At 35.5% G+C, this 13374-nt stretch overlaps 1 protein-coding gene across 4 annotated transcripts in view; it reads right to left on the bottom strand.

Moving 5' to 3' along the window:
* The window catches only part of LOC117410630 (ADP-ribose glycohydrolase MACROD2-like), a 759575-nt gene that overhangs the window by 221190 nt on the left and 525011 nt on the right, over positions 1-13374 (bottom strand). For all 4 annotated transcript variants that reach the window (XM_034017313.3, XM_034017312.3, XM_034017315.3 and 1 more), the window contains exon 7: positions 7709-7739. In XM_034017313.3, the coding sequence (XP_033873204.2) occupies positions 7709-7739 (31 nt within the window). The remainder of the gene's footprint in view (positions 1-7708; positions 7740-13374) is intronic.

Genomic DNA, 13374 nt, shown 5'->3' with positions numbered 1-13374 from the left:
AATTTCGAAAGACTAAATTCCCCTACACATGTCCCAAAAATTTGTAAGCGATTACTCATTCGCAGCCTTTAGGACACTGACATATTTTATAATATTACTGCAGATGGTGCAGCATAGCCTGGGACAGTATACAATCAATAACGATTGATTAGTTCTGAAAATAACTTGAAAAAAAAAAAAAATTGACAAAAATATCTCCTGTCGGTCTGCTAAATGTTGTAGCCAAATCAAATCAAATCAAACCACAATCCAAAATATAAAACTCTTCAGACTGAACAACACGGGGAAATCCTGTAGGCCAGTTTAGGCATCAATCATTCACTGTTTGATTGACATGATCAATCCACCATTCACGTGTTGACAGACTAGACCCTCCCACAAATATCCTAAAATGTCGGAAGCAATTGGTCAAACACAGCGTGCCCAAGCACTGAGTTACTACCGCATATGCCACGGTACAACAGAGACAGCATTCAGTAATCAATAGCGATTGATCAGTTCTGAAAATAACAAGTTTGCTAAAAATAGGTCTTTAGATCCCCAAAATCCATTAATGGTTGCGCCAATCAAAGCACTATAAAAAATATAATACAGACCTTTTTGTTTGCTTGTTTGACTTGAATACAGTTTGACTTCAATAAGCCTGACTTCTATTATATGTAAACTTATGGAAACTATAATAAGATCCAAAATGGAAAATTACCTATATGGTAACATTATCTGGGAGACAGTCAGAATGGTTTTAGGAAAGGGAGATTGTGTCTAACTAACCTGCTTGATTTTTTTGAGGATGCAACATTGACAATGGATAATTGCAAAGCATATGACATGGTTTATTTAGATTTCCAGAAAGCATTTGACAAGGTCCCACATAAAAGATTAATTCTCAAACTGAATGCAGTAGGGATTCAAGGAAATGCATGCACATGGATTAGGGAGTGGTTAACAAGTATAAAACAGAAAGTACTGATTAGAGGAGAAACCTCAATATGGAGTGAAGTAACCAGTGGAGTACCACAGGGATCAGTATTAGGTCCTCTGCTCTTCCTAATCTACATTAATGACTTAGGTTCTGGTATAGTAAGCAAACTTGTTAAATTTGCAGATGGCACAAAAATAGGAGCAGTGGCAAACACAGTTGCAGCAGCAAAGGTCATTTAAAATGATCTAGACAGCATTCAGAACTGGGCAGACGCATGGCAAATGACATTTAATATAGAAAAGTGTAAGGTACTGCACGCAGGCAATAAAAATGTGCATTATAAATACCACATGGGAGATACTGAAATTGAAGAAGGAATCTATGAAAAAGATCTAGGAGTTTATGTTGATTCATAAATGTCTTCACCTAGACCAGAATTATCCTGGGTTTAAAAGGCATGTCATATGTGGACAGGCTAAAAGAATTGAATCTATTTAGTCTTGAATTACGCTGCGATCTGATTCAAGCATTCAAAATTCTAAACGTTATTGACAATGTCGACCCAGGGAACTTTTTTGACCTGAAAAAAAAAACAATGACCAGGGGTCACAAATGGAGATTAGATAAAGGGGCATTCAGAACAGAAAATAGGAGGCACTTTTTTACAAAGAGTTTGGAACCAACTCCCCAGTAATGTTGTTGAAGCTAACACCCTGGGATCTTTCAAGAAGCTGCTTGATGAGATTCTGGGATCAATAAGTTACTAACAACCAAATTAACAAGATGGGCTGAGTGGCCTCCTCTCGTTTGTAAACCTTCTTATGTTCTTAAATTCAATACAAACTCAGCAAAATTAAAATATTCCTATAAATGTAGCATATTTTTGTCAGGCTTTTCTAAATAATGAATACAAGTACAGATCAACCAACAAGTAGCTAAAAATGTAAAACTAAGATATAATTTGTAGGTTAGCAAGAGTGCTATCGCTGTTGGTGAGGCTGCAAGTTCCCCTTGCTTCATGCTGTACATTCTGAGGTATGTATCTGGGGGAAACATTGCACATGTAGACACTGTAACATGTACAGTACCAGTGCGTTTTATGATCCCTCAAGCTCCATTTATTACATCCTGTACTGAATGTGTTGACGTGAGTGTGAATGAGGAGGGCTGGCCATAATGGTAATGTTCGCGATTAATATCATATTTGCGATCAGTGCGACATGAGCCACACAGTCAGTCCTGGGGAATTTTTAATTCAGGCCGTGTTAGGGCAGCAGTGTGGAGTAGTGGTTAGGGCTCTGGACTCTTGACTGGAGGGTCGTGGGTTCAAATCCCGGTGGGGACACTGCTGCTGTACCCTTGAGCAAGGTACTTTACCTAGATTGCTCCAGTAAAAACCCAACTGTATAAATGGGTAATTGTATGTAAAAATAATGTGATATCTTGTAACAATTGTAAGTCGCCCTGGATAAGGGCGTCTGCTAAGAAATAAATATTTATTGTCTTTGATGTTGTGACAATGAATGGTGTCTCTTCCTGGGGAGGACTAATTTATTTGAACCTCAGCCCCACCGCAGTGATTGATGAGCTACCCAGCCAGCACTCAATAACCTTTATCATATCACCTGACCCTTTGTGCATTTGATGATGCTAGTTTGTTTATGGGTGGTGCCCCTGACACACTAACCATGCCGGTCCCTTGGTATGTCTAATGGGGTGGACTGAAAGATTAGACTGTCATGCGAGCTTGAGGCCTCATTTTTCTTTTCTCCAGCACAGGTTACCCCTACAACCACCGGGCCCTGATTGTGATGGCTACGACCGTGGAAATGAAGTGAAAGTTTGCCAATTTTTGTTTTTCATCTGACAAACTAAAACCTGCTTTTTGCTATGACGAAAGCAGCACTGCTGGAATAATGCTAATGGTGCTCTACTAGTGGGAGTTGTATACTGAATTTGTTTTGTTAAGCAAAAAACAAAGCAAGATTCCCTTCAAAGTCTATCAAAAGGTGCATTTTTTTTTTTTTTGTTTTACCGAAATTGCTTTCACAGAATGCCTATATTCAAACAAGTTTTTGCAGTGGTTTGTGTGCTGTTCAGTGTAGACAGATGAGTAGGCTCAGGCCTAAACAAAACTGTATCCTGTAGGTGAACATGAGAATTTTTCAGATTCAGTTATAAATATGTATTTTTTTGAACCCTAGTAAAAAGCACAGGAAGTTAACAATACAAAACAACTTCAAATAAATTATAAAACAAACATTGCATAACTATTTTTTATTATTATTGATAAACCTTTTTTTATTATTTGGACAAGTATTCAATATTCTTTAGTATTCAGGGGTGAATTCACCAACAAAACATCATTAATTAAGATTTAAATGAAAAAAATATACCCCACATTACGCCCACCCACCAAGCACTCCAACGAAGGAAATACATACAACTTTAGTTCAGAGCTGTATATAATATAAATATACTGGGCTCTTTTGGAACATTTCCATGAAAGTCTCCATACAGTACAATCGAGAAATACTGAAAGCCATAAAGAAGTTCAGCATTGTTTGATTGATGGAACTCCAAGGTGCCACAAGCAACAGGCCTGTGTGTCATACATCAAGAACTGTAAGAAACCCAAAAGCCTGCCAGTCAAACATACTGTGTTGTCAATGCAACAAACTGTCACATTAAGTTATATTTTTTCACCAGCAAGTGTTGATATTTTGCTTCAGGTACTGAAACTGAGAGTTAATTGTTTGAAGGGTTCATTCTGGCAGTGTTTAGCAGAAACAATGTACCAACACTTATCACTCCCTGTGTGTGGTACTGCATCTACTTATCATAAAAAAAAAAAAAGCTAATGAACTGAATAATGCAGCCTCCAAAGGTAGTGTTTACATACGGAACCAGAAACGTGCCTTGGTGCCTTTCAGTTCCTGAGATACAATGTACAATGTAAATGCTTCTTTCTTTCAGTCTCTCTTTCTTTCTTTCTTTCTTTCTTTGATGACTGCTATTTTGGTGTTTTTTGTGTGTTCATAATTACCTACCTATAACACAGCAAGGTCTATCCCTGTTCAAAAATATTTTAATGCATTTTTGATCAAGATAACCCATTCGTAAGTATGCATATTGGGAGAAAAACTATTTATGTGTTTAAATTATAATCAGTGTATAGTTTCATTGTGTTTCCAAAATAAACACCAATAATGGTTTATTTTCTGTTTCTTGTAGGTGTTTCATTTCATATTTAATTCTCAAACATTTGGTTTTACAGTGATACAGTACACCTTACATACAAAAATCTTCTTTTAAACTACAATTAGGGTGGGCAAACTTTTTTTAGATTTCAACAAACAAAACCCCAATTAGGGTAATATTAATAGTTTTTACATAGGTTATTATTAATAGTTTTTAATTAACTTATACATATCTGAAATTAAAATGTAAAAATACTTTTTTATGCACCAAACTGAACTACAGTTCCTATCCGGTGGCCATCTTGGATTTAACTTATACACTCTACTGACTTTAACTTTTAGAATTAAAAAAATAAATAAAAGATTTGTCACTAAAATATTAAAACTTTTCAATGGAAAAATTAATTCCAACCTAGATTGTGACTTAAAATTAATTATTTTTATTTTATTTTATTACGCCAGAGCCTACCCCTTAAAACACATCTGTCACTCTGCCAAGACTGTCAGGAGGGCGTGGCACCGAGACCAACGCTGTAGTGCAGAAAATTGCATAGGCGTCATTTTGAAATGCATGGGTTTGTTTATAACATATAGAAACATAACGTATTATAGCACGTTTTAAAGGGCATTTATCTGTTACAAAATTATAATTATACCCATCATGCAATATTTTTAGTAGTATTTCTTAGGGGTCAAAAAGTCATAACAACAACATTTTACACATTAATAATTTGTAAAGAATGTTATTATACAACTTTGGATTAATGCATTTGCCACTGACAAAGCAGGTAATGTGAATATACATAATTAATATGAAGCATTTTTTTAAAAATGTTATAAATGTAACCCAATTTAAACTAAATCTGTGCATTGCAAAGTCATGCCTTCCACGTATTTTATCTTCCTTTCTATATTACAAATCTATGTATTTAAACGGTCTAGTATATTGTATTGATGCTACTAGCCATGTGAGTGTCTGCACTATCTGAGCTACCCTGTTATGTTTGACCAGTCATACCGTCTATGTCACTGCTGTCAACCACGCGTCTGCTTGCAAGTAGAAACGTGCCTTTTAAATGTATCCCACTTATTCTTAGTGGAGTTTCTACACACACATCATGTTATTTATATATGTGCATCTAGCACGTTTGAAATACTGTTCATGCTGCACATTTCTAATATCGAGACTGTTATGATTTAAGATTATATTTATTTACATATTTATTTATTTCTTAGCAGACGCCCTTATCCAGGGCCACTTACAATCATTACAAAATATCACAATACAAAGTATTGCATTCTAAACTGTAACATTACAAGTTAGCACATTATAAAATATCACATTACAGATCATAATACAGATAACAGCAGATATAAAAGTATGATAAGGTCACATTCAATTAAGAGCAAAATAAAGAATACAGTAAACAGATGTTATAAACTGCACCAGTTACATATCATTCTGTCTCGTTAATGCTTCTGGCAAATGTATAGATCTCATGCATCACCTCATTTGTTAATAATGACACGTCAAATTTTGCACAAAAACGAATGCTGTTTCCCTTATCACTGTTTGGCGTCTTCTTGCACTCACAGCAGCAGCACTTGCTGTTGTCATTGTTTCAGAGGGAGGGAACTTCTACTGGACGCCGTAAAAACCGGAAGCGCGTCACTTAACCCAACCCAAATATCTTACAAAACTACTCCTGATACGGTAATAATTCAAAGAGGTGTGTCTTCCGGACACATTGCACTAACATTTTTCGAAAGTTTGGAATTTGGTTTAGTTTTCGAAAAATACAGGCCCAAAATATTTAAACTATGTTATTTTAATGTTGTGACTGGCAGAATAATGTGAGATTCAGAAAGATTAAAATCTATTAAGTTTATTTTAATGCCGTTTGTATGTAGAAGTCAGTGTGTGTGTTTTTTATTTTTTTTTAAATAAGTAACCCGCAAACGAAAATAGTATGCCACTGACAAGTCTGGAAATGCCATTGCCACTTCTCTTAAAAATAAACTGTTACACAATAAAATCCACACAAAAAAGTATGTTTATTTTTGTGCCAAATGTAATCTAGGTGAATTGTACAATCCTAAAATTATATTTTGTAAGCTTTATATAATATTTTCAGAAATTACTATTATGATTAATACAATTGGTTTCATTGTCTCTTGCGATATCTAGTGACTTTAGAGTTCTGTAAATACAAAACTACTCACGCCGTATTTTAAGACAGACCTGTAGTGGACAAAAAGATATATTAATATACGTATATGTTTTTCGAATGACGATTCCTGAGGGGATGAACACGATCATGCTCTGTTCACCCACCCTACTAAAATAAATAAATACAGCTAGATTGAAAAATCCTGCCTTGTCATACAATACTGCTCAGGTTCACAGCGAAATTTGATTAGTAAACGTTACATATTTCTTGCAATTTATTTTTAGTTACTAAAATACAACCTATTGAACTAATCCCGCTAAACTAAGCAACTATGGCCAAACTATGGTCTTACCTAGAATTTTAGGATTGAGACATAAAAGTATATAGCAAAAGTCTACCGGAATCCATAGTACAGTATTTCATGTTAGATTTCGAAATGTCACATTTTAAATTTATTGTCAGTTTTTTGTAAAGCATATGGAAAACTACAAAGTGGTATGTAATTCAATGTTAACGTAACATTATTCAAGAGGTTTAATTCGACTTTATGAAGCAAATTTAGTTGATTCTATAGGACGATGCAAAACTTTTGGCCATAGCTGTAAATAGTAAACACACGTATGTGTTGGGGGACTTTGCTTTATTTACTTTAAAATAACGTGTGCTGCCTCTATCAGGGATTCCTATGAAAACTATGTAAAGTCAAGTACTAGCTTTCTGTGCATGGACAGTTTTTTTTTTTTTTTGGGGGGGGGGGGGGGGGGGGGTTAACTTCAAAAACTGATAAATGATACCGTTAAGACTCATCTTATTTTCCGCCTGGTCTGAGACACGTGTTAATTATGATGCCTGTAAGGGTCAATTAACGGCACAATACAGGTTTATGAATCAGATAAATAATATGTTTATGAGAAAATTGGTCTCTAAGTGGACATTATTCTAACGTCGCGATGAGTGATGTTTTTTGACGGTAAATGGCGTTTATGCATCATCCGATGAAATACTGGTCATGTTAAACAGTGTTACTGGCACGATAAAGGAGACGGTAAGTTTTATGCATATGGGCCACTGTGTTAAAGAGTGAGTAGCTCCCATTATCTTGTTATAACATTTGCAATCATTCTGAGTGGTGAACTAAGCCCCAAATATAAGAACCAGCACAGCCAAACCACCCTACTTGTTGGGTTACTGGCATACAGGGCCACCCCGTGAGCTGTTGCATTTTGAATAGTTGGGGATATTTTTAGCAGGCAAGAGATACAAAAATATGGTCTTGCTCTACAAGGCACAGTTTCAGTTGCATACTTATAACGGCTGGATATTCACTTTAAAAAAAAAATACAATTTTACAACATTGGAAAGGAATATGATGATTTACAATCTTAATTAGAATTTTTTTAAAAGCCTTTACTTACCATAGATGCCAGTAGAAATGCAAGGAAAAGCCTGAAAAATAAAATAAACAACTCAATGTAAATTAAATCTACAAGCACACGCACATTATTTTCAGAAATGGAGAATGGTTATATATAATATACATATAATACACAAGTCACAATCCAAGAAAAGAAGAAATTCCTTTAGTTATATGAAATTAATTTGTGATATGAAATTAATTCTTAATTTGTAAAGGAAATACAAAAAAAAAAAAAAAACAGTACAGTGTTTTTACATGACATTTTCAATCTTGGGCATCTATCAAGTAGAGACTGTGTTGAGGTGGAGAATCTTTGGTGACATCCAGGTTTTATCTTTGCACATTATTATTATTATTATTATTATTATTATTATTATTATTATTATTATTATTATTATTATTTATTTCTTAGCAGACGCCCTTATCCAGGGCGGCTTACAATTGTTACAAGATATCACATTATTTTTACATACAATTACCCATTTATACAGTTGGGTTTTTACTGGAGCAATCTAGATAAAGTACCTTGCTCAAGGGTACAGCAGCAGTGTCCCCTGACCAGGAATTGAACCCATGACCCTCCAGTCAAGAGTCCAGAAGCCCTAAGCACTAATCCACACTGCTGCTCCAAACAGTACAACAAAGCACTGCAGGCCTCATTTCCAACTAGACACACACAATGAGTTTTATTGTATCTAAACTACTGTTCTGTACCTTAACATTCATCACTTCGGCTCCAGTAAAGCGAAAAGGCAGAGATAAAGCCAAGATCTCTTAAAGCCAATACATTTTTTATTTTATTTGATTTTATTTTTTAAATAAAACAGCATCACCGAAACCTCAATGTAAAGCAGTATCAAATAGCCTAGGGGGTTGGAAAAACAACTTCCAACTTAATTTAAAATTACAACCAATTTTTTTTTTTTTTCTCCCATGCCTTTTCAGTTCCTTGTTGCCATTCTACAAGCCATTTTAGTAGTACAGCTGGGTTCTTTTTAACAACATGTCCCCAAGAGGCCACCCCTTTTTTGAAGAGCAAATACCTGAAGTTTTTTCACACACGCTCTTACTAATCGTGAATGCCAAGCAGAATATAAATGAGCACTGCTGTCAGGACTGCCACTCTGAATAATCCAACCCAGGCTGGCTGTGTTAAAATACCAACTTCCCAGCTCTCAGAGGCACAGTGCAATAGACTAGTTTATTAAGCTTAAAGTGGAATCTATTGAAGCTCAAGGACTAATAATACAAAGCAATAATAGTGATGCTCATTTATGTGGTTTACAGTAACTACAGATGGGGGCAATTACTCTAAAAGCAAGCCAAATTACCTTTACCCATACACTGTTATTGGATTTCAATAGTCTGGGTAGGGCTGAAGTCCCCTTTTCGTGTGACAACTGAGCAAGACTTTCCTTATTTTAGGAGTGCTGATTGCCATTAGTTTCTCCTTTTTTCTACTTTACTGAGTTTACAAATACTCATACGGAATGTAACATTGGTATAAATGGGGTTTTTAACCTGTGGTTTTGGACACATCAAAAGCTCTATGCCTTCTCAAACCCGCATTCTTTTCATTTCTATGCATCTTAGTGGCTCTGTGTATTCTGAATTTCAAATACGTGTGCAGCATTTCCAACCATCTATAAAGTTGATTACATGAGAACTTTTTACAGGTAGGGCAGTAACATGTATCTGGTTAATATTGCTTTCATAGGTTCTTCTATATTGGATTATATTGAAACTGTTTTAATGAGTGCCAATGAAACAGCGCTGTCTATACCTCGTACAGTACATGTCATATATTGGGTTAGCAGGCTTGGCGCTTGGTTGTCCTTTTTGTTTTATGCCTATGATGTTTAATGTAATGTAAGGCATTGTTCCCTTATTCTCCCCAGAAACAGGTTTTGGTAATCGTTCTTTGGCTTACACAGCAGAACACTAGCAAGAATCACCTGATTTTAGAATTACAAGCCATTTTAAAGGATTCTATTTGTTGTTTTTCCTTGCCTGTGTAATTGATTGATTTTTATTAGTGCAAATATCTTGATGCAGCCATCCCTAAGAATGGGGTTATTCCATCACAGCAGATTTATTCCATCTAGATAACTTCTAAAAAATAAATACGTTCAACCACTACCTAGTAATATTGAAATCAAACAAAAATTTTGAAGTCTCCTTTTCGTATAGTATAGTTAATCCCTAATCTATGAATAAAGTTAAAGCTGAAAGCAAAACGCATGAAAACAATCAAGTACCACATTACTTGCTAAAAACAGCGGCAGCGCTTATTCAAGGGCGGCTTCATTTAGAAGTACTATGGTTTTCGAAAGGCACACACTTAAATGAGTTTTTTACGGTATTTCAGGGAGGCGTATACTGAAGTTTATTTCTGTGGATACAACTTGTTCAGGATGGTAAATAAGTCCTACAACTTTAAACTGAAAGCTGTTGAGCTTGCAGATCAGATCAGTGTTTGACTGGGTGAGGACACATACCAGTGTAGCATGGAGAGGGAAATAATAACGAGAAAAAATGTCAATTCAACACTGTCGGTTTTCTTTTCCCTTTCTTTTCTTACAGCAGGGAGTCACAGGGAGTCACCGAGCAAGACAAACACTCACAGTCTCCTGATACAGGCAGGGCTTCTGTGAGGAGGATAAGTTGATGCCATGGCTATCCCCAGCGTCTCTTATTAGCCAAATACTGTGCATACAACCAAAACAGAAATGCCTTTCTTGCTAATTATAATTATATTAGTACTGCTGTATTTACTCTTCCACCAGTATCAGTACATAGTGCTGTGTACCTGCGGTATTCTTCTTTTTGTTTGGGTTATTTAAACTTTATTATAAAATACTGGTATGCTCCAGTGTGTAATTGTATTATTTTAAATGGATTTTATCTAAGTTTATTCAATTCATTTTGTTTGTAATGTTTTGCCATACTGTGTTTTTTTATGTGTTTCTTTATTAAGTGCTGCATTTATTTGAGCAGGGGTAGTGAAAAAAATGTATGTGTTTAATTATCGAGAGCGGTGTTTATTCGAGGACGGCGTCTATTACAAATCTGCGATCGTCACTTATTAAAGGGTGGTGGTAATTCAAAGGAATACTGTATATATACTATTATTTATTTCTTAGCAGACGCCCTTATCCAGGGTGACTTACAATTGTTACAAGGTATCACATTATACATTATTTCACATTATACAGATATCACATTATTTTTACATACAATTACCCATTTATACAGTTGGGTTTTTACTGGAGCAATCTAGGTAAAGTACCTTGCTCAAGGGTACAACAGCAGTGTCCCCCACTGGGGATTGAACCCACGACCCTCCGGTCAAGAGTCCAGAGCCCTAACCACTACTCCACACTACTGCTATATATATATTGCAGTCTCTTAGGCTGTATTCACACAGTCAGTTTTGAGGGTTTGTTCTGCACACAGTACAGTTCGGAACTTTTGGAGTGAAGTGTGAAAAACAAAGCCAGTCTGGCAAATGAACCGAGTCTGGTTCACTTGCTAAACCTCAATGTACACAACTACTGGACTCTGTTAACCTGACTCAGAATTAAATATTTAGTGCATAGCTTAGTTCATATTCTGGGAAAACAAGTATAGCAATCTGAAGCTCTGATAAAAATTTGGTCAGACATCAAAATCCAAGCGAACTGGACAAAACTCACAAAAACTTAGTCTTTTCTCAAAGGCTAAATGAGAAGGGTTTTAATAGAAACTGTGAACAATGTCAGCTTAAGGTGAAGAAACGTTCTCATTCTCTCATAACCAGAGACCTATTAAAAAACGAGCAATTCACAAACCTGAATTGCACTTGCAAACTGGGTTGTGAACACAAATTAATTTTGTTGTGAAAAAAATGGAAAAGGAATGAATTTTTGCTCACATCCAAATGAACCCGGTCCGTATGCTATGTATACACAGCGCTCCAGATAAGCTGCGTACTGGGTGTTTTATGCGTTTAAAAAATATTAATTACGTATGATGTTTCAATTTAACGTGTAAAGAATATTCATAGCAATTTTGCTGAGATGACATGTTATCAAGCTTCCTGTACTTCACTAGTTCCCAGCATCTCAATGGTCAATTGTGAATATACTGCATGCGGTAGCTAGAGAATGGATCATAGAAATGCCGGGACTGGAAAAGATATTTGTAGCCTGCCTGGGAATTGCCAAAAACACGTGACCAATAAATTCGGGTTTTCATAAATAAATAAAATACGTCTGGTTGAATCCACTCACTTGCAATGTGTGTTTGTGACTGGTGAGTAAGCCACTGGATTCTTGATCCTTAGTTTGTAACCTACCAATTTACCTATCTGTCAACCACATTTTTGCAAGGTAGATCTATATAATAAATACAATATTCTGTGTTTGGAGAGAGTCAGGATGCTTTACATTGCTATAGCAAGACGATCAATAAGGAAAACTGCGCTCCAGATAAGCTGCATACTGGGTGTTTTATGCATTAAAATAATATGAATTATGACCTTTAAATTGAATGCAGAAATAATATGCATAGCAATGTTGCTGTACAGCTTGAGTTCACATGTTATCAAGCTTCTTGTACTTCGTTGTTTCTTGGTGTCAGTGGTCAACAAGTACTGTGTAAAAACTGTAACAGCCTAGTACTAGTGGGAGGAGACACAGTGAACGCATCAACTAACTACATCGAGAGTAGCAACTTCCCTGGCTACTAATATTATGAATATTATTAAGGCAAGACTAACTGGTTGTGAAAAATACATTGTTGGATTTTTTTTCAGGTGGAAAATAAGGAAAGGGAAGTTTTTATTGTAAGAACAAGTTTTTGTACAGTAGTTCAAAGTAACATTACAGGTAATATGTAAGACTGTAGTGAATGCATACCCCATAACTTAGCATTAAAGTATGTACAGTATTTATAGAAAGTACTCTTGAGTCATGACTTGTAGGTAATGTTGCACATATGCATAAAAGATGGCGGTAATTTCCAGCCATTAAAAAACATTACTGGGCAATATTTAACATGTGATTTATAAAACTACAGCCTGGTTATTTTACTGGCCAGTAATGGTTTTAGATGTGATTTACCATCACAGATTGTAATTGAGAGATTGTATCTAACCAATTGTCAGAGGTATGCAAATAAGCTGTGTCCTCTACTTAAGACATCAATGGCATACACCATCTGTTTACACAGTCACGTTATGGATACGGGACATGTCTGGAGACAGGTTGTCCGAAATATCATGACATCAGGTTAAGAAAAAAGTGCAAATAAATTGCACGCACACCCATATTTATAGTACTCGGTTTACTTTAAATGTATAAATCATTGTGCTGAAATATTATTATGTAAAAATATAAATCTGCACATTAGGCATATACAGCTATGGCTAAAAGCTTTGCTGCTACAATCTGGTCTTATTATTATTATTATTATTATTATTATTAGTAGTCGTAGTAGTAGCCGTAGTAGTCGTAGTAGTAGTACAAATTATATAAACAGCTCCTTTGAAAGTACAGGCCTGTGTAAGTTTCATCGAAATGATAGAGGCCCTTTGAATGCACAGGTCATGTCAGTTTATTTTAGAGGGGGCTGGAGTCTGAGCTGTGCTGAGGTTTAAAAGTAAATCCTTTATGATGGGTTTAT

Source organism: Acipenser ruthenus, chromosome 6, assembly GCF_902713425.1.
Source record: "Acipenser ruthenus chromosome 6, fAciRut3.2 maternal haplotype, whole genome shotgun sequence".
In the NCBI taxonomy this organism is placed as follows: Eukaryota; Metazoa; Chordata; class Actinopteri; order Acipenseriformes; family Acipenseridae; genus Acipenser; species Acipenser ruthenus.
Note: the sequence above shows the minus strand (reverse complement) of the source record. Positions and strands in the feature narration are given on the sequence as shown.